The 21636-nt window shown below is 49.6% G+C and overlaps 1 protein-coding gene and 4 long non-coding RNA genes across 5 annotated transcripts; all 5 read right to left on the minus strand.

The window, feature by feature from the left end:
• Nucleotides 1-2: 2 nt before the first annotated feature.
• LOC124855033 (adhesive plaque matrix protein-like) lies at nucleotides 3-20615 on the minus strand. The gene is made up of 5 exons (XM_047344228.1): nucleotides 20495-20615; nucleotides 20358-20401; nucleotides 19740-20280; nucleotides 1420-1727; nucleotides 3-115 (listed from the first exon to the last, which is right to left on the minus strand). Exons 1-5 carry the CDS (start codon nucleotides 20515-20517, stop codon nucleotides 3-5), a joined length of 1029 nt encoding a protein of 342 aa, XP_047200184.1. The 5' UTR covers nucleotides 20518-20615.
• On the minus strand, nucleotides 2264-2606 carry LOC124855012. Its single transcript, XR_007034941.1, has 3 exons — nucleotides 2520-2606; nucleotides 2385-2428; nucleotides 2264-2307 (listed from the first exon to the last, which is right to left on the minus strand). It is a non-coding gene; the product is annotated as an uncharacterized LOC124855012 (long non-coding RNA).
• Nucleotides 5442-5749, minus strand: LOC124855015. The gene is made up of 2 exons (XR_007034944.1): nucleotides 5580-5749; nucleotides 5442-5499 (listed from the first exon to the last, which is right to left on the minus strand). It is a non-coding gene; the product is annotated as an uncharacterized LOC124855015 (long non-coding RNA).
• Nucleotides 12299-12718, minus strand: LOC124855014. The gene is made up of 2 exons (XR_007034943.1): nucleotides 12437-12718; nucleotides 12299-12356 (listed from the first exon to the last, which is right to left on the minus strand). It is a non-coding gene; the product is annotated as an uncharacterized LOC124855014 (long non-coding RNA).
• Nucleotides 17693-18157, minus strand: LOC118125036. The gene is made up of 2 exons (XR_007034945.1): nucleotides 17831-18157; nucleotides 17693-17750 (listed from the first exon to the last, which is right to left on the minus strand). It is a non-coding gene; the product is annotated as an uncharacterized LOC118125036 (long non-coding RNA).
• Nucleotides 20616-21636: the final 1021 nt, after the last annotated feature.

Consider the following 21636-nt stretch of genomic DNA (forward strand, 5'->3'; position numbering starts at 1 on the left):
CATCATGGAAAGCGCAAAGTCCCACATGTCATCTGTGCTTGGAGTTCAAGCTTCTTCTGGGGCTTCGGCTGGTAGCTCGACTGCTGCTGGGGCTGGGGCAGGCGCTCGGCGGCTGCTGGGGCTTGGGCAGGTGGCTCGGCGGCTGCTGGGGCTTGGGCTGGTAGCTCGGCGGCTGCTGGGGCCTGGGGTAGCTCGGCGAGCTGCTGGGGCCTGGGCTGGTAGCTCGCGGCTGCTGGGGCCTGGGCTTGTAGCTCGGCGGCTGCTGGGGCTTGGGCAGGTGGCTCGACGGCTGCTGGGGCGCGGAAGGCTCGATGGCTGCTGGGGCTTGGGCAGGTAGCTCGGCGGCTGCTGGGGCTTGGGCTGGTGGCTCGGCGGCTGCTGGGGCCTGGGCTGGTAGCTCGACGGCTGCTGGGGCCTGGGCTGGTAGCTCGACGGCTGCTGGGGCTTGGGCTGGTAGCTCGATGGCTGCTGGGGCTTGTAGCTCGGCGGCTGCTGGGGCTTGGGCTGGTAGCTCGACGGCTGCTGGGGCGGCTGGTAGCTCGGCGGCTGCTGGGGCCTGGGCTGGTAGCTCGACGGCTGCTGGGGCTTGGGCTGGTAGCTCGGCTGCTGGGGCTTGGGCTGGTAGCTCGGCGGCTGCTGGGGCTTGGGCTGGTAGCTCGGCGGCTGCTGGGGCTTGGGCTGGTAGCTCGAGCTGCTGGGGCTTGGCTGTAGCTCGGCGGCTGCTGGGGCTTGGCGGCTGCTGGGGGGGCTGCTGGCTGCGGTGCTGGGGCTTGCTGGCGAGCTGGGCTGGCTGCTGGGGCTTGGGGCTGGTAGCTCGGCGGCTGCTGGGGCTTCGGCTGGTAGCTCGACGGCTGCTGGGGCCGGCTGGTAGCTCGACGGCTGCTGGGGCTTGGCTCGCGGCTGCTGGGGCTGGTAGCTCGACGGCTGCTGGGGCTTGTTTCTATTATTGGAAACCAAATTCCACATGCCCTTTTTGGTCTGAAGGATAGCTTGGTGACTGGGCTGCATCAGGTTCTCTTTGGGTTTTGAAGGAATTATTGGGTCAGGCCTGTAACTCGAAACACTTCTTTCCTGACTGTTACCATCTATTTGCCTTCCATAATAACCAGTATAACTGCCAGCACCAGCAGGCTCCAGTTCATCAGATGAGCTCTGCGGCTGCTGGGGCCTTGACTGGTCGCTCGACGGCTGCTGGGGCTTCGGCTGGTAGCTCGGCGGCTGCTGGGGCTTCGGCTGGTAGCTCGGCCGCTGCTGGGGCTTGGGCTGGTAGCTCGGCGGCTGCTGGGGCTTCGGCTGGTAGCTCGGCGGCTGCTGGGGCTTGGCTGGTAGCTCGACGGCTGCTGGGGCTTGGGCTGGTAGCTCTGCGGCTGGGGCCTGGCTGGTAGCTCGACGGCTGCTGGGGCTTGGGCTGGTAGCTCGACGGCTGCTGGGGCCTGGGCTGGTAGCTCGACGGCTGCTGGGGCTTGGGCTGGTAGCTCGACGGCTGCTGGGGCTTGTTTCTATTATTGGAAACCAAATTCCACATGCCCTTTTTGGTCTGAAGGATAGCTTGGTGACTGGGCTGCATCAGGTTCTCTTTGGGTTTTGAAGGAATTATTGGGTCAGGCCTGTAACTCGAAACACTTCTTTCCTGACTGTTACCATCTATTTGCCTTCCATAATAACCAGTATAACTGCCAGCACCAGCAGGCTCCAGTTCATCAGATGAGCTCGACGGCTGCTGGGGCCTGGGCTGGTAGCTCGACGGCTGCTGGGGCTTCGGAAGGTAGCTCGATGGCCTGGGGCTTGTAGCTCGGCGGCTGCTGGGGCTTGTAGCTCGACGGCTGCTGGGGCTGGTAGCTTGACGGCTGCTGGGGCCTGGGCTGGTAGCTCGACGGCGCATAGTCTGTCATTATTCCAGGACTTGAAACTTCACCTAACTGAAATGCGGTTCCATTATTGGGAGATAAATTCCACATGCCCTTTTTGGTCTGAAGGATAGCTTGGTGACTGGGCTGCATCAGGTTCTCTTTTGGTTTTGAAGGAATTATTGGGTCAGGCCTGTAACTAGAAACACTTCTTTCCTGACTGTTACCATCTACTTGCCTTCCATAATAACCAGTATCACCGCCAGCACCAGCAGGCTCCTGTTCATCAGATGAGCCACCTTCAGGGTAACTGGGTCCAGAGCCACCTTGAGATCCATCAGCCTGTGCAGAGCTCTCGTAACTGGAAGAGGCTAAACCTGGATTTTGGTCTCCGAGCAAAGCACTGGGTGACTTAAGTGCGGTGCAACTCCACTGGAGCCTCCACTTCTGTAGCTCAGAGCTGGAGAGATACAACATGTCAGTATTTAAGAAATAACCAGAACTGGACCTGAGGTTTGTGTAGAATAATTCACTTACCCTCAGCATGTGGCCCAAAGGCTAAGAGTGAGAGCAAGAGCACCCTGGGAAGCAGATCATTTCACATGTGAACTATAGAAAACCAACTGTACAGACAATGAACTTTCAAGACTTAACAAAACAAATTGATCGTACCTCACACAAAGTCCAGAAGCCATTTCTGAAAGCTGAAGCCAAACAACCAACACAACTTGTGCTGCTTGACATCAAACAACAGAAAAGAACTTCCGATTCAGCTTTCTGACACCTGCAGCCAGCGCAGTGCTTTTATCTGCAGGAGCCTGAGCTGCATGAACACTGATGAGATGATTGGACTCAGGTTTGAAGCCTCAGCAGAAAGATCTCTGAAGTGGCTTCATCCGCCTGTTTCAAGGGTCGTGATGAGGCTCGATTCCTCCACCTCTGGGATTTCTGCTGCAACTGAAACATTTCAGATGTTGCGTTGGAGTTTGTCTGTGGAGGACGATGAATGAATCTCCTGACACACAAAGCTCGGACAGACCATGTCGTCATATGTCATACGGACTATTTCTTCAATAAGAACAGTGGAACTAACAAAGTAGTTCCAACATCCAGCTTCTCTGGAGAATCTTGAAAACTGGTCAGATTGTGAATATGAGCGTGAAAATAATGCAAAGTATTGTGTTGAAGTTTTCCTTAAAAACAACGAACACAGGGAACTTCAAAAGAAAACTCCAGGGGTTGTTCACATCTTAGCATTTTGAATTAGTGTATTTTTACATATTTTATTAACCACATCACGTTAATCACATCACAAAGGAAAATCACGTCGTGCATCACAAGTCACCAGCTGCACATCAGGACTCAAGGTTATGACATCTTTCGATATTTATGGTCTTCAAATATTTAATACAGAAAAATATAAAACTGTTGGAATATACTTTGCTCATGGGCGTAAAATAAGGAGATACTGTGGGAGGAAGGGGAAGAAAGGAGGAAGAGTGAAAGAGGAGAGGAAGTAACAGATGGAGGAAAGAAAGAAAAGGCTGTGAACGTTAGCTGAGCTTCAGGCCGAGGCAGAGAGCCAGCTCGTTCTTCTGGATCTTTCCGTCTCCGTTGATGTCACAGTGGCCGAGCACAGCTTTCCTGAACTGGTCCAGGTCTGTGCCACTGATGCTGGGCTGGAGAGGGAAGAGGGGGTGAGAGGTCGGAGGTCAACGCAAAACAAGTTACACATAATACCTTTGACATTTTATTTTCATTAAATACTTTGAAGTAAAAGATTTTAAGATTTATTCAAACATCTTGTGTTTTACCTTCGCCAGCTCCATCATGTCTTTGACAAATCCATCGACCTCAGGACCCTCCAACGCACCCGTCTTACTCTGCACACACACAAAATGTGATCCCTGTAACTGAAAGTAGGCTCCATAGCTACAGTAGTTTAAATGATTTGAACTAGCTGGTGTTTCTTAAGTTCTGGACAATTTAAATTTGGAGCTGAGGGAAAGGTCAGAGTTCAAACACAGAATGCAATTGTATTCTTGCATATGAATATTGAGAAGCCATGTATTGTGCTATAGATACTGCAGATCAATAGCTTGATCCAGGATCAGTCCTCGTCTGATTTTCAGTCCATTGCAGAGATTCAGACTCTTGATGTCCGTCCTCTGTAATTTGACTCAGTGCGACCTCCCACTTGGAAAACGCCTCATCTCTAGTAGAGCATCTGCTTGTTTTAGACCCAATCTGAAGTAGTTTCTGCAGCAGAGTAGAACACTTGAAAAATGCTAAGCTGTACAGTTATGTTTGAGGTACATGTTCCTTCACAAGTTTAACTTCGTGTTGTGTCAGTAAATACAAGAATGTGTCACTGACTGCTTAAAGTTTAGTTAGTTTCAGACAATTCACTTCTATAAGTGTAATGGGGTCAATCCTTACTAAAAAGCTTTAGCTAAAACAGGTTAGTTTTAGCAGTGTTACTTTACCAGTTATGCTTACATGTCATTGTAGATATAAAATCACAGCTCTAATTAACCTGACAGGATGGCGATGCCTATAGGATGAGGGGAGTTGGCGAAGTTTATTTAGGGACACCGTGGTCGGCTCTCCCTCTCGCTCTCTCTGCACTGCCGGTCCTGTGAGGAAGTGTAGCGTGGGCGCAGCAGGTGTGGACGCCAATTGTTTGTTGCGAGCCCAGCGTACAGCTGTGTGTGTGTGTGGCGCCCGTGTGTGTGAGACGGCATCAGCGTCGCCATACAGGCACGCTGTAATAATCTCCAGTCAGCGTGTACACACAAACTAATGGGAACGATACTTTACTTGTCAAGACAATAAGGACGGCGTGGGTCTCTGCTTTATTTTAATGAATTGAAGGGCTGCCTACAGGCAGAATATTTACGGTCACTGTTTTTTCCCACATTTAGATTTCATGGCCTTGTTTAGATTTAGTTTCTTTCTGATTAATTGGTTTGATTTCTGGTTTGTTTGTTCATTTTATTCTGTTCTTTGTTCTATGGGTAATGTGCAATCCTGGTTTAATGGCTTGAATATTGGTGAGTTATTGGCTCCGTAAACAAGAGGCCCTCTGTTATTTCAGTGTATAATATCGCTTGCAGTGATAATCCACTGGTGCAATCACACCAGTATTGGGATTCTTAAAGTGTGCTGTGTTTGTTTTATGCGTGATATTTGAGCTTTGTTAAAATGGGTCTGGAGCCTTTAATTTCTCTCTTTTTAATCTGTTATTTATATCAAGTATAGGCCAGTACTCTCTACATTGCACATGATCCTGTGCTGTTTGATCAGTCTTTTTAAATCCTTTGTCCAACTTGAATAAATTGTCTATTTCTGGAATTATCAGCCTCCCGTCGCGTTTATTCTGGATATATGTGGTGAACCCAATTGGCATTCAACTGTTGCACTAAACTTTTAACCACTACATAAGGAGAACGTTTAGTATAGATGTTTGTTTTCATAATGTTGGCCTTGTACCAAAGATCATCAGTGTTCAGAATCTAACAGTTTAGATCATATTCCAGAATATTCTTCCCAAGATTGTTTAGCACCACTCAAATAACAGTCATAGGCAGCAAGTGTAGTTCAAATATTTTATTGAATTTCTCAAAGATGCCCGAGTCTCCTGAAGAGTCGCCTGTGAACAGAAACACCATTAGCAAGAAAACAAGTCATTTACATTCACTTGCAAAGAGGTAAACACTGAAGTGAACTTACATGTAGTCAAACTCAATGAAGTCACTAACGTGCCACTCGCTGCTGCCATCCAGGATGGTTTGGTGCCACCATATAAGTTGGTCTGAAATTTCTAGGCCCAACATTCACTTCAGGGTAAGTGGGCAACTCCTCATATGGGTCAAAAGCAACATCATGGGAAAGAGCAAAGTCCCACAGGTCATCTGTGCTTGGAGTTCAGGCTTCTTCTGGGGCTTGGGCTGGTAGCTCGACGGCTGCTGGGGCTTGGGCTTGTAGCTCGGCTGCTGGGGCTTGGGCCGGTAGCTCGGCGGCTGCTGGGGCTTGGGCCGGTAGCTCGGCGGCTGCTGGGGCTTGGGCTGGTAGCTCGGCGGCTGCTGGGGCTTGGGCTGGTAGCTCGACGGAGAGGAAGTAACAGATGGAGGAAAGAAAAGAGGAGGAAGAGGAGGGAAGAGGAGAGGAAGTAACAGACAGATGGAGGAAAGAAAAGAGGAGGAAGAGGAGGGAAGAGGAGAGGAAGTAACAGACAGATGGAGAAAGAGGAGGAAGAGTAGGGAAGAGGAGAGGAAGTAACAGACAGATGGAGGAAAGAAAAGAGGAGGAAGAGGAGAGGAAGTAACAGACAGATGGAGGAAAGAAAAGAGGAGGAAGAGGAGGGAAGAGGAGAGGAAGTAACAGACAGATGGAGGAAAGAAAAGAGGAGGAAGAGGAGGGAAGAGGAGAGGAAGTAACAGACAGATGGAGAAAGAGAAGGAGGAAGAGGAGGGAAGAGGAGAGGAAGTAACAGACAGATGGAGGAAAGAGAAGGAGGAAGAGTGAAAGAGGAGAGGAAGTAACAGACAGATGGAGGAAAGAAAAGAGGAGGAGGAAGAGTAGGGAAGAGGAGAGGAAGTAACAGAGAGATGGAGGAAAGAAAGAAAAGGCTGTGAACGTTAGCTGAGCTTCAGGCCGAGGCAGAGAGCCAGCTCGTTCTTCTGGATCTTTCCGTCTCCGTTGATGTCACAGTGGCGAGCACAGCTTTCCTGAACTGGTCCAGGTCTGTGCCACTGATGCTGGGCTGGAGAGGAAGGGGGTGAGGTCGGAGGTCAACGCAAAACAAGTTACACATAATACCTTTGACATTTTATTTTCATTAAATACTTTGAAGTAAAAGTTCTAAAGATTTTTTGATTTATTCAAACATCTTGTAGTTTTACCTTCGCCAGCTCCATCATGTCTTTGACAAATCCATCGACCTCAGGACCCTCCAACGCACCCGTCTTACTCTGCACACACAAAATGTGATCCCTGTAACTGAAAGTAGGCTCCATAGCTACAGTAGTTTAAATGATTTGAACTAGCTGGTGTTTCTTAAGTTCTGGACAATTTAAATTTGGAGCTGAGGGAAAGGTCAGAGTTCAAACACAGAATGCAATTGTATTCTTGCATATGAATATTGAGAAGCCATGTATTGTGCTATAGATACTGCAGATCAATAGCTTGATCCAGGATCAGTCCTCGTCTGATTTTCAGTCCATTGCAGAGATTCAGACTCTTGATGTCCGTCCTCTGTAATTTGACTCAGTGCGACCTCCCACTTGGCAAAATCTCATCTCTAGTAGAGCATCTGCTTGTTTTAGACCCAATCTGAAGTAGTTTCTGCAGCAGAGTAGAACACTTGAAAAATGCTAAGCTGTACAGTTATGTTTGAGGTACATGTTCCTTCAAGTTTAACTTGGTGTTGTGTCAGTAAATACAAGAATGTGTCACTGACTGCTTAAAGTTTAGTTACTTCATACAATTCACTTCTATAAGGAGAATGTTTAGTATAGAAGTTTGTTTTCATAATGTTGGCCTTGTACCAAAGATCATCAGTGTTCAGAATCTAACAGTTTAGATCATATTCAAGACAATTCTTCCCAAGATTGTTTAGCACCACTCAAATAACAGTCATAGGCAGCAAGTGTAGTTCAAATATTTTATTGAATTTCTCAAAGATGCCCAATCTCCTGAAGAGTCGCCTGTGAACAGAAACACCATTAGCAAGAAAACAAGTCATTTACATTTCACTTGCAAAGAGGTAAACACTGATGTGAACTTACATGTAGTCAAACTCAATGAAGTCACTAACGTGCCACTCGCTGCTGCCATCCAGGATGGTTTGGTGCCACCATATAAGTTGGTCTGAAATTTCTAGGCCCAACATTCACTTCAGGGTAAGTGGGCAACTCCTCATATGGGTGAAAAGCGACATCATGGGAAAGCGCAAAGTCCCACATGTCATCTGTGCTTGGAGTTCCAGGCTTCTTCTGGGGCTTCGGCTGGTAGCTCGACTGCTGCTGGGGCTTGGGCTGGTAGCTCGACGGCTGCTGGGGCTTGGGCTGGTAGCTCGACGGCTGCTGGGGCTTGGGCTGGTAGCTCGGCGGCTGCTGGGGCTTGGGCTGGTAGCTCGGCGGCTGCTGGGGCTTGGGCTGGTAGCTCGGCGGCTGCTGGGGCTTCGGCTGGTAGCTCGGCGGCTGCTGGGGCTTGGCTGGTAGCTAGACGGCTGCTGGGGCTTGGCTGGTAGCTAGGCGGCTGCTGGGGCTTGGGCAGGTAGCTCGACGGCTGCTGGGGCCTGGGCTGGTAGCTCGGCGGCTGCTGGGGCTTGGGCTGGTAGCTCGACGGCTGCTGGGGTTTGGGCTGGTAGCTCGACGGCTGCTGGGGCCTGGGCTGGTAGCTCGGCGGCTGCTGGGGCTTGGGCAGGTAGCTCGGCGGCTGCTGGGGCTTGGGCTGGTAGCTCGACGGCTGCTGGGGCCTGGGCTGGTAGCTCGATGGCTGCTGGGGCCTGGGCTGGTAGCTCGGCGGCTGCTGGGGCTTGGGCTGGTAGCTCGGCGGCTGCTGGGGCTTGGGCTGGTAGCTCGGCGGCTGCTGGGGCCTGGGCTGGTAGCTCGGCGGCTGCTGGGGCCTGGGCTGGTAGCTCGACGGCTGCTGGGGCCTGGGCTGGTAGCTCGACGGCTGCTGGGGCTGGTAGCTCGACGGCTGCTGGGGCTTGGGCTGGTAGCTCGACGGCTGCTGGGGCTTGGGCTGGTAGCTCGACGGCTGCTGGGGCTTGGGCTGGTAGCTCGACGGCTGCTGGGGCTTGGGCTGGTAGCTCGACGGCTGCTGGGGCCTGGGCTGGTAGCTCGACGGCTGCTGGGGCCTGGGCTGGTAGCTCGACGGCTGCTGGGGTTTGGGCTGGTAGCTCGGCGGCTGCTGGGGCTTGGGCTGGTAGCTCGGCGGCTGCTGGGGCTTGGGCTGGTAGCTCGGCGGCTGCTGGGGCTTGGGCTGGTAGCTCGGCGGCTGCTGGGGTTTGGGCTGGTAGCTCGACGGCTGCTGGGGCTTGGGCTGGTAGCTCGACGGCTGCTGGGGCTTGGGCTGGTAGCTCGACGGCTGCTGGGGCTTGGGCTGGTAGCTCGACGGCTGCTGGGGCTTGGGCTGGTAGCTCGACGGCTGCTGGGGCTTGGGCTGGTAGCTCGACGGCTGCTGGGGCTTGGGCTGGTAGCTCGACGGCTGCTGGGGCTTGGGCTGGTAGCTCGACGGCTGCTGGGGCTTGGGCTGGTAGCTCGACGGCTGCTGGGGCTTGGGATGGTCGCTCGACGGCGCATAGTCTATCATTATTCCAGAACTTGAAACTGTGCCTAACTGAAATGTGTTTCCATTATTGGGAAATAAATTCCACATGCCCTTTTTGGTCTGAAGGATAGCTTGGTGACTGGGCTGCATCAGGTTCTCTTTGGGTTTTGAAGGAATTATTGGGTCAGGCCTATAACTAGAAACACTTCTTTCCTGACTGTTACCATCTACTTGCCTTCCATAATAACCAGTATAACTGCCAGCACCAGCAGGCTCCAGTTCATCAGATGAGCCACCTTCAGGGTAACTGGGTCCAGAGCCACCTTGAGATCCATCAGCCTGTGCAGAGCTCTCGTAACTGGAAGAGGCTAAACCTGGATTTTGGTCTCCGAGCAAAGCACTGGGTGACTTAAAGTACGGTGCAACTCCACTGGAGCCTCCACTTCTGTAGCTCAGAGCTGGAGAGATACAACATGTTAGTATTTAAGAAATAACCAGAACTGGACCTGAGGTTTGTGTAGAATAATTCACTTACCCTCAGCATGTGGCCCAAAGGCTAAGAGTGAGAGCAAGAGCACCCTGGGAAGCAGATCATTTCACATGTGAACTAAAGAAAACCAACTTGGTACAGACAATGAACTTTCAAGACTTAACAAAACAAATGGATCGTACCTCACACAAAGTCCAGAAGCCATTTCTGAAAGCTGAAGCCAAACAACCAACACAACTTGTGCTGCTTGACATCAAACAACAGAAAAAGAAACTTCCGATTCAGCTTTCTGACGCCTGCAGCCAGCGCAGTGCTTTTATCTGCAGGAGCCTGAGCTGCATGAACACTGATGAGATGATTGGACTCAGGTTTGAAGCCTCAGCAGAAAGATCTCTGAAGTGGCTTCATCCGCCTGTTTCAAGGGTCGTGATGAGGCTCGATTCCTCCACCTCTGGGATTTCTGCTGCAACTGAAACATTTCAGATGTTGCGTTGGAGTTTGTCTGTGGAGGACGATGAATGAATCTCCTGACACACAAAGCTCGGACAGAGCATGTCGTCATATGTCATACGGACTATTTCTTCAATAAGAACAGTGGAACTAACAAAGTAGTTCCAACATCCAGCTTCTCTGGAGAATCTTGAAAACTGGTCAGATTGTGAATATGAGTGTGAAAATAATGCAAAGTATTGTGTTGAAGTTTTCCTTAAAGACAACGAACACAGGAAACTTCAAAAGAAAACTCCAGGGGTTGTTCACATCTTAGTATTTTGAATTTGTGTATTTTTACTTTCCCTTCCCTATTTAATTTATTTTACTATTTAGTGGATCTTGATGAAAAATAACAAGGTTAAAAAACAGATAAAATGTGTATCTCGTGAATTTAAGTGTTTTCACAAGGAGACCGTTGCGTCTCAGCAGAGGTTTGAACTCTTTGAGTGACTTTATATTTTGAAATGCAATAAAAACTTCCTTAAGGATATATTCAGTATTTACAGAGTCTGGTGCTTCCACAAGAAGATGAGAACCTCACTCAGAAGCTCAAACCTCCACCAACACCCAACTGCTCCATCCAGTCTGCACCAAGTCTCATCACAATCTGGGTTTATCGCCAAGTAGGTTCATACATAGAGATTTGCTGTGGTGCGTTTGTGCATAAATAATACAAAGAGAGCAGTGTAAAGTATATAGAGATTATAGAAATTAGCAATATGAATGATAGATATTTACAATGTGACACATGTAGATAATGTGTGTCACACTCATGAGGTGCAGTGTCAGAGCAGCTTCCTCCTCATGAACTTTATCTCAGTGGATGATGTGTTTAGTTAAAAGCATTAAATTTGAAGAACGACATACGTGACAAAGATTAAATATATTTTATTAACCACATCACGTTAATCACATCACAAAGGAAAATCACGTCGTGCATCACACGTCACCAGCTGCACATCAGGACTCAAGGTTATGACATCGATCGATATTAATTATCATGACTTCTCTTCAAATATTTAATACAGAAAAATATGTAAAACTATTGGAATATACTTTGCTCATGGGCTTAAAATAAGGAGATACACTGTGGGAGGAAGGGGAAGAAAGGAGGAAGAGTGAAAGAGGAGAGGAAGTAACAGACAAGATGGAGGAAAGAAAGAAAAGGCTGTGAACGTTAGCTGAGCTTCAGGCCGAGGCAGAGAGCCAGCTCGTTCTTCTGGATCTTTCCGTCTCCGTTGATGTCACAGTGGCCGAGCACAGCTTTCCTGAACTGGTCCAGGTCTGTGCCACTGATGCTGGGCTGGAGAGGGAAGAGGGGGTGAGAGGTCGGAGGTCAACGCAAAACAAGTTACACATAATACCTTTGACATTTTATTTTCATTAAATACTTTGAAGTAAAAGTTCTAAATATTTATTCAAACATCTTGTAGTTTTACCTTCGCCAGCTCCATCATGTCTTTGACAAATCCATCGACCTCAGGACCCTCCAACGCACCCGTCTTACTCTGCACACACACAAAATGTGATCCCTGTAACTGAAAGTAGGCTCCATAGCTACAGTAGTTTAAATGATTTGAACTAGCTGGTGTTTCTTAAGTTGTGGACAATTTAAATTTGGAGCTGAGGGAAAGGTCAGAGTTCAAACACAGAATGCAATTGTATTCTTGCATACGAATATTGAGAAGCCATGTATTGTGCTATAGATACTGCAGATCAATAGCTTGATCCAGGATCAGTCCTCGTCTGATTTTCAGTCCATTGCAGAGATTCAGACTCTTGATGTCCGTCCTCTGTAATTTGACTCAGTGCGACCTCCCACTTGGCAAAACGCCTCATCTCTAGTAGAGCATCTGCTTGTTTTAGACCCAATCTGAAGTAGTTTCTGCAGCAGAGTAGAACACTTGAAAAATGCTAAGCTGTACAGTTATGTTTGAGGTACATGTTCCTTCAAGTTTAACTTGGTGTTGTGTCAGTAAATACAAGAATGTGTCACTGACTGCTTAAAGTTTAGTTACTTTCAGACAATTCACTTCTATAAGGACAACGTTTAGTATAGAAGTTTGTTTTCATAATGTTAGCCTTGTACCAAAGATCATCTGTGTTCAGAATCTAACAGTTTAGATCATATTCAAGACAATTCTTCCCAAGATTGTTTAGCACCACTCAAATAACAGTCATAGGCAGCAAGTGTAGTTCAAATATTTTATTGAATTTCTCAAAGATGCCTGAGTCTCCTGAAGAGTCGCCTGTGAACAGAAACACCATTAGCAAGAAAACAAGTCATTTACATTCACTTGCAAAGAGGTAAACACTGAAGTGAACTTACATGTAGTCAAACTCAATGAAGTCACTAACGTGCCACTCGCTGCTGCCATCCAGGATGGTTTGGTGCCACCATATAAGTTGGTCTGAAATTTCTAGGCCCAACATTCACTTCAGGGTAAGTGGGCAACTCCTCATATGGGTCAAAAGCAACATCATGGGAAAGAGCAAAGTCCCACATGTCATCTGTGCTTGGAGTTCCAGGCTTCTTCTGGGGCTTGGGCTGGTAGCTCGACGGCTGCTGGGGCTTGGGCCGGTAGCTCGACGGCTGCTGGGGCTTGGGCTGGTAGCTCGACAGCTGCTGGGGCTTCGGCTGGTAGCTCGACGGCTGCTGGGGCCTGGGCTGGTAGCTCGGCGGCTGCTGGGGCTTGGGCTGGTAGCTCGGCGGCTGCTGGGGCCGGCTGGTAGCTCGGCGGCTGCTGGGGCTTCGGCTGGTAGCTCGGCGGCTGCTGGGGCTTGGCTGGTAGCTCGGCGGCTGCTGGGGCTGGTAGCTCGACGGCTGCTGGGGCTTGGGCTGGTAGCTCGACGGCTGCTGGGGCATGTAGCTCGACGGCTGCTGGGGCTTGGGCTGGTAGCTCGACGGCTGCTGGGGCTTGTAGCTCGGCGGCTGCTGGGGCTTGGGCTGGTAGCTCGACGGCTGCTGGGGCTTGGGCTGGTAGCTCGGCGGCTGCTGGGGCTTGGGCTGGTAGCTCGGCGGCTGCTGGGGCTTGTAGCTCGGCGGCTGCTGGGGCTTGGGCTGGTCGCTCGACGGCTGCTGGGGCTTGGGCTGGTAGCTCGGCGGCTGCTGGGGCTTGGGCTGGTAGCTCGGCCGCACTAGTCTGTCATTATTCAGGACTTGAGGCTTCGCCTAACTGAATGCGTTTCTTATTGGAAACAAATTCCACATGCCCTTTTGGTCTGAAGGATAGCTTGGTGACTTGGCTGCATCAGGTTCTCTTTGGGTTTTGAAGGATATTGGGTCAGGCCTGTAACTAGAAACACTTCTTCCTGACTGTTACCATCTACTTGCCTTCCATAATAACCAGTATAACTGCCAGCACCAGCGGCTCCAGTTCATCAGATGAGCTCGGCGGCTGCTTGGGCTTGGGCTGGTAGCTCGACAGCTGCTGGGGCTTGGGCTGGTAGCTCGATGGCTGCTGGGGCCTGGGCAGATAGCTCGGCGGCTGCTGGGGCTTCGGCTGGTAGCTCGGCGGCTGCTGGGGCTTCGGCTGGTAGCTCGGCTGCTGGGGCTTGGCTGGTAGCTCGACGGCTGCTGGGGCTTGGGCTGGTAGCTCGACGGCTGCTGGGGCTTGGGCTGGTAGCTCGACGGCTGCTGGGGCTTGGGCTGGTAGCTCGACGGCTGCTGTGGCTTGGGCTGGTAGCTCGACGGCTGCTGGGGCTGGTTTCATTATTGGAAACAAATTCCACATGCCCTTTTTGGTCTGAAGGATAGCTTGGTGACTTGGCTGCATCAGGTTCTCTTTGGGTTTTGAAGGAATTATTGGGTCAGGCCTGTAACTAGAAACACTTCTTTCCTGACTGTTACCATCTACTTGCCTTCCATAATAGTATGACTGCCAGCACCAGCAGGCTCGTTCATCAGATGAGCTCGGCGGCTGCTTGGGCCTGGTGGTAGCTCGGCGGCTGCTGGGGCTTGGGCTGGTAGCTCGGCGGCTGCTGGGGCTTGGGCTGGTAGCTCGGCGGCTGCTGGGGCCGGCTGGTAGCTCGGCGGCTGCTGGGGCCTGGGCTGGTAGCTCGGCGGCTGCTGGGGCTTCGGCTGGTAGCTCGACGGCTGCTGGGGCTTGGGCTGGTAGCTCGACGGCTGCTGGGGCTTGGGCTGGTAGCTCGACGGCTGCTGGGGCTTGGGCTGGTAGCTCGACGGCTGCTGGGGCTTGGGCTGGTAGCTCGACGGCGCATAGTCTGTCATTATTCCAGGACTTGAAACTTCGCCTAACTGAAATGCGGTTCCATTATTGGGAGATAAATTCCACATGCCCTTTTTGGTCTGAAGGATAGCTTGGTGACTGGGCTGCATCAGGTTCTCTTTGGGTTTTGAAGGAATTATTGGGTCAGGCCTGTAACTAGAAACACTTCTTTCCTGACTGTTACCATCTACTTGCCTTCCATAATAACCAGTATCACCGCCAGCACCAGCAGGCTCCAGTTCATCAGATGAGCCACCTTCAGGGTAACTGGGTCCAGAGCCACCTTGAGATCCATCAGCCTGTGCAGAGCTCTCGTAACTGGAAGAGGCTAAACCTGGATTTTGGTCTCCGAGCAAAGCACTGGGTGACTTAAAGTACGGTGCAACTCCACTGGAGCCTCCACTTCTGTAGCTCAGAGCTGGAGAGATACAACATGTTAGTATTTAAGAAATAACCAGAACTGGACCTGAGGTTTGTGTAGAATAATTCACTTACCCTCAGCATGTGGCCCAAAGGCTAAGAGTGAGAGCAAGAGCACCCTGGGAAGCAGATCATTTCACATGTGAACTAAAGAAAACCAACTTGGTACAGACAATGAACTTTCAAGACTTAACAAAACAAATGGATCGTACCTCACACAAAGTCCAGAAGCCATTTTTGAAAGCTGAAGCCAAACAACCAACACAACTTGTGCTGCTTGACATCAAACAACAGAAAAAGAAACTTCCGATTCAGCTTTCTGACACCTGCAGCCAGCGCAGTGCTTTTATCTGCAGGAGCCTGAGCTGCATGAACACTGATGAGATGATTGGACTCAGGTTTGAAGCCTCAGCAGAAAGATCTCTGAAGTGGCTTCATCCGCCTGTTTCAAGGGTCGTGATGAGGCTCGATTCCTCCACCTCTGGGATTTCTGCTGCAACTGAAACATTTCAGATGTTGCGTTGGAGTTTGTCTGTGGAGGACGATGAATGAATCTCCTGACACACAAAGCTCGGACAGAGCATGTCGTCATATGTCATACGGACTATTTCTTCAATAAGAACAGTGGAACTAACAAAGTAGTTCCAACATCCAGCTTCTCTGGAGAATCTTGAAAACTGGTCAGATTGTGAATATGAGCGTGAAAATAATGCAAAGTATTGTGTTGAAGTTTTCCTTAAAAACAACGAACACAGGAAACTTCAAAAGAAAACTCCAGGGGTTGTTCACATCTTAGCATTTTGAATCTGTGTATTTTTACTTTCCCTTCCCTATTTAATTTATTTTACTATTTAGTGGATCTTGATGAAAAATAACAAGGTTAAAAAACAGATAAAATGTGTATCTAGTGAATTTAAGTGTTTTCACAAGGAGACCGTTGCGTCTCAGCAGAGGTTTGAACTCTTTGAGTGACTTTATATTTTGAAATGCAATAAAAACTTCCTTAAGGATATATTCAGTATTTACACAGAGTCTGGTGCTTCAACAAGAAGATGAGAACCTCACTCTGGAGCTCAAACCTCCACCAACACCCAACTGCTCCATCCAGTCTGCACCAAGTCTCATCACAATCTGGGTTTATCGCCAAGTAGGTTCATACATAGAGATTTGCTGTGGTGCGTTTGTGCATAAATAATACAAATAGAGAGCAGTGTAAAGTATATAGAGATGAAAGAAATTAGCAATATGAATGATAGATATTTACAATGTGACACATGTAGATAATGTGTGTCACACTCATGAGGTGCAGTGTCGGAGCAGCTTCCTCCTCATGAACTTTATCTCAGTGGATGATGTGTTTAGTTAAAATCATTAAATTTGAAAAACGACATACGTGACAAAGATTAAATATATTTTATTAACCACATCACGTTAATCACATCACAAAGGAAAATCAGGTCGTGCATCACAAGTCACCAGCTGCACATCAGGACTCAAGGTTATGACATCGATCGATATTAATTATCATGACTTCTCTTCAAATATTTATTACAGAAAAATATGTAAAACTATTGGAATATACTTTGCTCATGGGCGTAAAATAAGGAGATACACTGTGGGAGGAAGGGGAAGAAAGGAGAAAGAGTGAAAGAGGAGAGGAAGTAACAGATGGAGGAAAGAAAAGAGGAGGAAGAGTAGGGAAGAGGAGAGGAAGTAACAGACAGATGGAGGAAAGAAAAGAGGAGGAAGAGGAGGGAAGAGGAGAGGAAGTAACAGACAGATGGAGGAAAGAGAAGGAGGAAGAGTAGGGAAGAGGAGAGGAAGTAACAGACAGATGGAGGAAAGAAAAGAGGAGGTTAGAGGAGGGAAGAGGAGAGGAAGTAACAGACAGATGGAGGAAAGAAAGAAAAGGCTGTGAACGTTAGCTGAGCTTCAGGCCGAGGCAGAGAGCCAGCTCGTTCTTCTGGATCTTTCCGTCTCCGTTGATGTCACAGTGGCCGAGCACAGCTTTCCTGAACTGGTCCAGGTCTGTGCCACTGATGCTGGGCTGGAGAGGGAAGAGGGGGTGAGAGGTCGGAGGTCAACGCAAAACAAGTTACACATAATACCTTTGACATTTTATTTTCATTAAATACTTTGAAGTAAAGGATTTTTATGATTTATTCAAACATCTTGTAGTTTTACCTTCGCCAGCTCCATCATGTCTTTGACAAATCCATCGACCTCAGGACCCTCCAACGCACCCGTCTTACTCTGCACACACACAAAATGTGATCCCTGTAACTGAAAGTAGGCTCCATAGCTACAGTAGTTTAAATGATTTGAACTAGCTGGTGTTTCTTAAGTTCTGGACAATTTAAATTTGGAGCTGAGGGAAAGGTCAGAGTTCAAACACAGAATGCAATTGTATTCTTGCATATGAATATTGAGAAGCCATGTATTGTGCTATAGATACTGCAGATCAATAGCTTGATCTAGGATCAGTCCTCGTCTGATTTTCAGTCCATTGCAGAGATTCAGACTCTTGATGTCCGTCCTCTGTAATTTGACTCAGTGCGACCTCCCACTTGGCAAAACGCCTCATCTCTAGTAGAGCATCTGCTTGTTTTAGACCCAATCTGAAGTAGTTTCTGCAGCAGAGTAGAACACTTGAAAAATGCTAAGCTGTACAGTTATGTTTGAGGTACATGTTCCTTCAAGTTTAACTTGGTGTTGTGTCAGTAAATACAAGAATGTGTCACTGACTGCTTAAAGTTTAGTTACTTTCAGACAATTCACTTCTATAAGGAAAACGTTTAGTATAGAAGTTTGTTTTCATAATGTTGGCCTTGTACCAAAGATCATCTGTGTTCAGAATCTAACAGTTTAGATCATATTCAAGACAATTCTTCCCAAGATTGTTTAGCACCACTCAAATAACAGTCATAGGCAGCAAGTGTAGTTCAAATATTTTATTGAATTTCTCAAAGATGCCTGAGTCTCCTGAAGAGTCGCCTGTGAACAGAAACACCATTAGCAAGAAAACAAGTCATTTACATTCACTTGCAAAGAGGTAAACACTGAAGTGAACTTACATGTAGTCAAACTCAATGAAGTCACTAACGTGCCACTCGCTGCTGCCATCCAGGATGGTTTGGTGCCACCGTATAAGTTGGTCTGAAATTTCTAGGCCCAACATTCACTTCAGGGTAAGTGGGCAACTCCTCATATGGGTGAAAAGCGACATCATGGGAAAGCGCAAAGTCCCACATGTCATCTGTGCTTGGAGTTCCAGGCTTCTTCTGGGGCTTGGGCTGGTAGCTCGACGGCTGCTGGGGCTTGGGCTGGTAGCTCGACGGCTGCTGGGGCTTGGGCTGGTAGCTCGACGGCTGCTGGGGCTTGGGCAGATAGCTCGACGGCTGCTGGGGCTTGGGAAGGTAGCTCGGCGGCTGCTGGGGCCGGAAGGTAGCTCGGCGGCTGCTGGGGCTTCGAGTAGCTCGGCGGCTGCTGGGGCTTGGGCTGGTAGCTCGACGGCTGCTGGGGCTTCGGCTGGTAGCTCGACGGCTGCTGGGGCTTGGGCTGGTAGCTCGACGGCTGCTGGGGCTTCGGCTGGTAGCTCGGCGGCTGCTGGGGCTTGGCTGGTAGCTCGGCGGCTGCTGGGGCTTGGGCTGGTAGCTCGGCGGCTGCTGGGGCTTGTAGCTCGGCGGCTGCTGGGGCCTGGGCTGGTAGCTCGGCGGCTGCTGGGGCTTGGGCTGGTAGCTCGACGGCTGCTGGGGCTTGTAGCTCGACGGCTGCTGGGGCTTGGGCTGGTAGCTCGGCGGCTGCTGGGGCCTGGGCTGGTAGCTCGGCTGCTGGGGCCTGGGCTGGTAGCTCGCGGCTGCTGGGGCCTGGGCTGGTAGCTCGGCGGCTGGGGCCTGGGCTGGTAGCTCGGCGGCTGCTGGGGCTTGGGCTGGTAGCTCGCGGCTGCTGGGGCTTGGGCTGGTACTCGGCTGCTGGGGCTGGTAGCTCGACGGCTGCTGGGGCTTGTAGCTCGACGGCTGCTGGGGCTTGTAGCTCGACGGCTGCTGGGGCTTGTAGCTCGACGGCTGCTGGGGCTTGGCTGGTAGCTCGATGGCTGCTGGGGCTTGGGCTGGTAGCTCGGCGGCTGCTGGGGCTTGGGCAGGTAGCTCGGCTGCTGGGGCTTGGGCTGGTAGCTCGGCGGCTGCTGGGGCTTGGGCTGGTCGCTCGATGGCTGCTGGGGCTTGGGCTGGTAGCTCGGCGGCTGCTGGGGCTTGGCTGGTACGGCATAGTCTGTTTATAGACTGAAACGCTACTGACTCATTATTGAAACAATCATGCCTTTTGGTCTGAAGGATAGCTTGGTGACTTGGCTGCATCAGGTTCTCTTTGGGTTTTGAAGGATTATTGGGTCAGGCCTGTAACTGAAACCGTCTTTCCTGACTGTTACCATCTACTGCCTTCATAATAACAGATAACTGCCAGCACCAGCAGGCTCAGTTCATCAGATGAGCTCGACGGCTGCTTGGCTTGGGCTGGTAGCTCGACAGCTGCTGGGGCTTGGGCTGGTAGCTCGATGGCTGCTGGGGCTTCGGCTGGTAGCTCGGCGGCTGCTGGGGCTTCGGCTGGTAGCTCGGCGGCTGCTGGGGCTTCGGCTGGTAGCTCGGCGGCTGCTGGGGCCGGCTGGTAGCTCGGCGGCTGCTGGGGCTGGTAGCTCGGCGGCTGCTGGGGCTTGGGCTGGTAGCTCGGCGGCTGCTGGGGCTTGGGCTGGTAGCTCGGCGGCTGCTGGGGCTTGGGCTGGTTTCATATTGGAAACAAATCCACATGCCTGGTCTGAAGGATAGCTTGGTGACTTGGCTGCATCAGGTTCTCTTGGGTTTGATTGAATTATTGGTCAGGCCTGTAACTAGAAACACTTCTTTCTGTACCATCTCTGCCTTCTTACTGTTATGACTGCCAGCACCAGCAGGCTCCAGTTCATCAGATGAGCTCGACGGCTGCTTGGGCCTGGACTGGTAGCTCGACTGCTGCTGGGGCTTCGGCTGGTAGCTCGACGGCTGCTGGGGCTTCGGCTGGTAGCTCGACGGCTGCTGGGGCTTCGGCTGGTAGCTCGACGGCGCATAGTCTGTCATTATTCCAGGACTTGAAACTTCGCCTAACTGAAATGCGGTTCCATTATTGGGAGATAAATTCCACATGCCCTTTTTGGTCTGAAGGATAGCTTGGTGACTGGGCTGCATCAGGTTCTCTTTGGGTTTTGAAGGAATTATTGGGTCAGGCCTGTAACTAGAAACACTTCTTTCCTGACTGTTACCATCTACTTGCCTTCCATAATAACCAGTATCACCACCAGCACCAGCAGGCTCCAGTTCATCAGATGAGCCACCTTCAGGGTAACTGGGTCCAGAGCCACCTTGAGATCCATCAGCCTGTGCAGAGCTCTCGTAACTGGAAGAGGCTAAACCTGGATTTTGGTCTACGAGCAAAGCACTGGGTGACTTAAAGTACGGTGCAACTCCACTGGAGCCTCCACTTCGGTAGCTCAGAGCTGGAGAGATACAACATGTCAGTATTTAAGAAATAACCAGAACTGGACCTGAGGTTTGTGTAGAATAATTCACTTACCCTCAGCATGTGGCCCAAAGGCTAAGAGTGAGAGCAAGAGCACCCTGGGAAGCAGATCATTTCACATGTGAACTAAAGAAAACCAACTTGGTACAGACAATGAACTTTCAAGACTTAACAAAACAAATGGATCGTACCTCACACAAAGTCCAGAAGCCATTTCTGAAAGCTGAAGCCAAACAACCAACACAACTTGTGCTGCTTGACATCAAACAACAGAAAAAGAAACTTCCGATTCAGCTTTCTGACGCCTGCAGCCAGCGCAGTGCTTTTATCTGCAGGAGCCTGAGCTGCATGAACACTGATGAGATGATTGGACTCAGGTTTGAAGCCTCAGCAGAAAGATCTCTGAAGTGGCTTCATCCGCCTGTTTCAAGGGTCGTGATGAGGCTCGATTCCTCCACCTCTGGGATTTCTGCTGCAACTGAAACATTTCAGATGTTGCGTTGGAGTTTGTCTGTGGAGGACGATGAATGAATCTCCTGACACACAAAGCTCGGACAGAGCATGTCGTCATATGTCATACGGACTATTTCTTCAATAAGAACAGTGGAACTAACAAAGTAGTTCCAACATCCAGCTTCTCTGGAGAATCTTGAAAACTGGTCAGATTGTGAATATGAGCGTGAAAATAATGCAAAGTATTGTGTTGAAGTTTTCCTTAAAAACAACGAACACAGGGAACTTCAAAAGAAAACTCCAGGGGTTGTTCACATCTTAGCATTTTGAATTTGTGTATTTTTACTTTCCCTTCCCTATTTAATTTACTTTACTATTTAGTGGATCTTGATGAAAAATAACAAGGTTAAATAAAATGTGTATCTAGTGAATTTAAGTGTTTTCACAAGGAGACCGTTGCGTCTCAGCAGAGGTTTGAAGTCTTTGAGTGACTTTATATTTTGAAATGCAATAAAAACTTCCTTAAGGATATATTCAGTATTTACACAGAGTCTGGTGCTTCAACAAGAAGATGAGAACCTCACTCTGGAGCTCAAACCTCCACCAACACCCAACTGCTCCATCCAGTCTGCACCAAGTCTCATCACAATCTGGGTTTATCGCCAAGTAGGTTCATACATAGAGATTTGCTGTGGTGCGTTTGTGCATAAATAATACAAATAGAGAGCAGTGTAAAGTATATAGAGATTAAAGAAATTAGCAATATGAATGATAGATATTTACAATGTGACACATGTAGATAATGTGTGTCACACTCATGAGGTGCAGTGTCAGAGCAGCTTCCTCCTCATGAACTTTATCTCAGTGGATGATGTGTTTA

This window comes from Hippoglossus stenolepis, chromosome 17 (assembly GCF_022539355.2).
Source record: "Hippoglossus stenolepis isolate QCI-W04-F060 chromosome 17, HSTE1.2, whole genome shotgun sequence".
In the NCBI taxonomy this organism is placed as follows: Eukaryota; Metazoa; Chordata; class Actinopteri; order Pleuronectiformes; family Pleuronectidae; genus Hippoglossus; species Hippoglossus stenolepis.

Bases quoted from the DNA above. Each gene is read 5' to 3' on its own strand.
- LOC124855033 (XM_047344228.1), bottom strand. From the start codon at position 20,517: ATGGCTTCTGGACTTTGTGTGAG. The intron at 20,402-20,494 runs GTACGATCCATT...TCTGCTTCCCAG, and splicing joins GCTTCTGGACTTTGTGTGAG to GGTGCTCTTGCTCTCACTCT. The intron at 116-1,419 runs CGAGCTACCAGC...CCCAAGCCCCAG, and splicing joins GCCCAGGCCCCAGCAGCCGT to CAGCCGCCGAGCGCCTGCCC.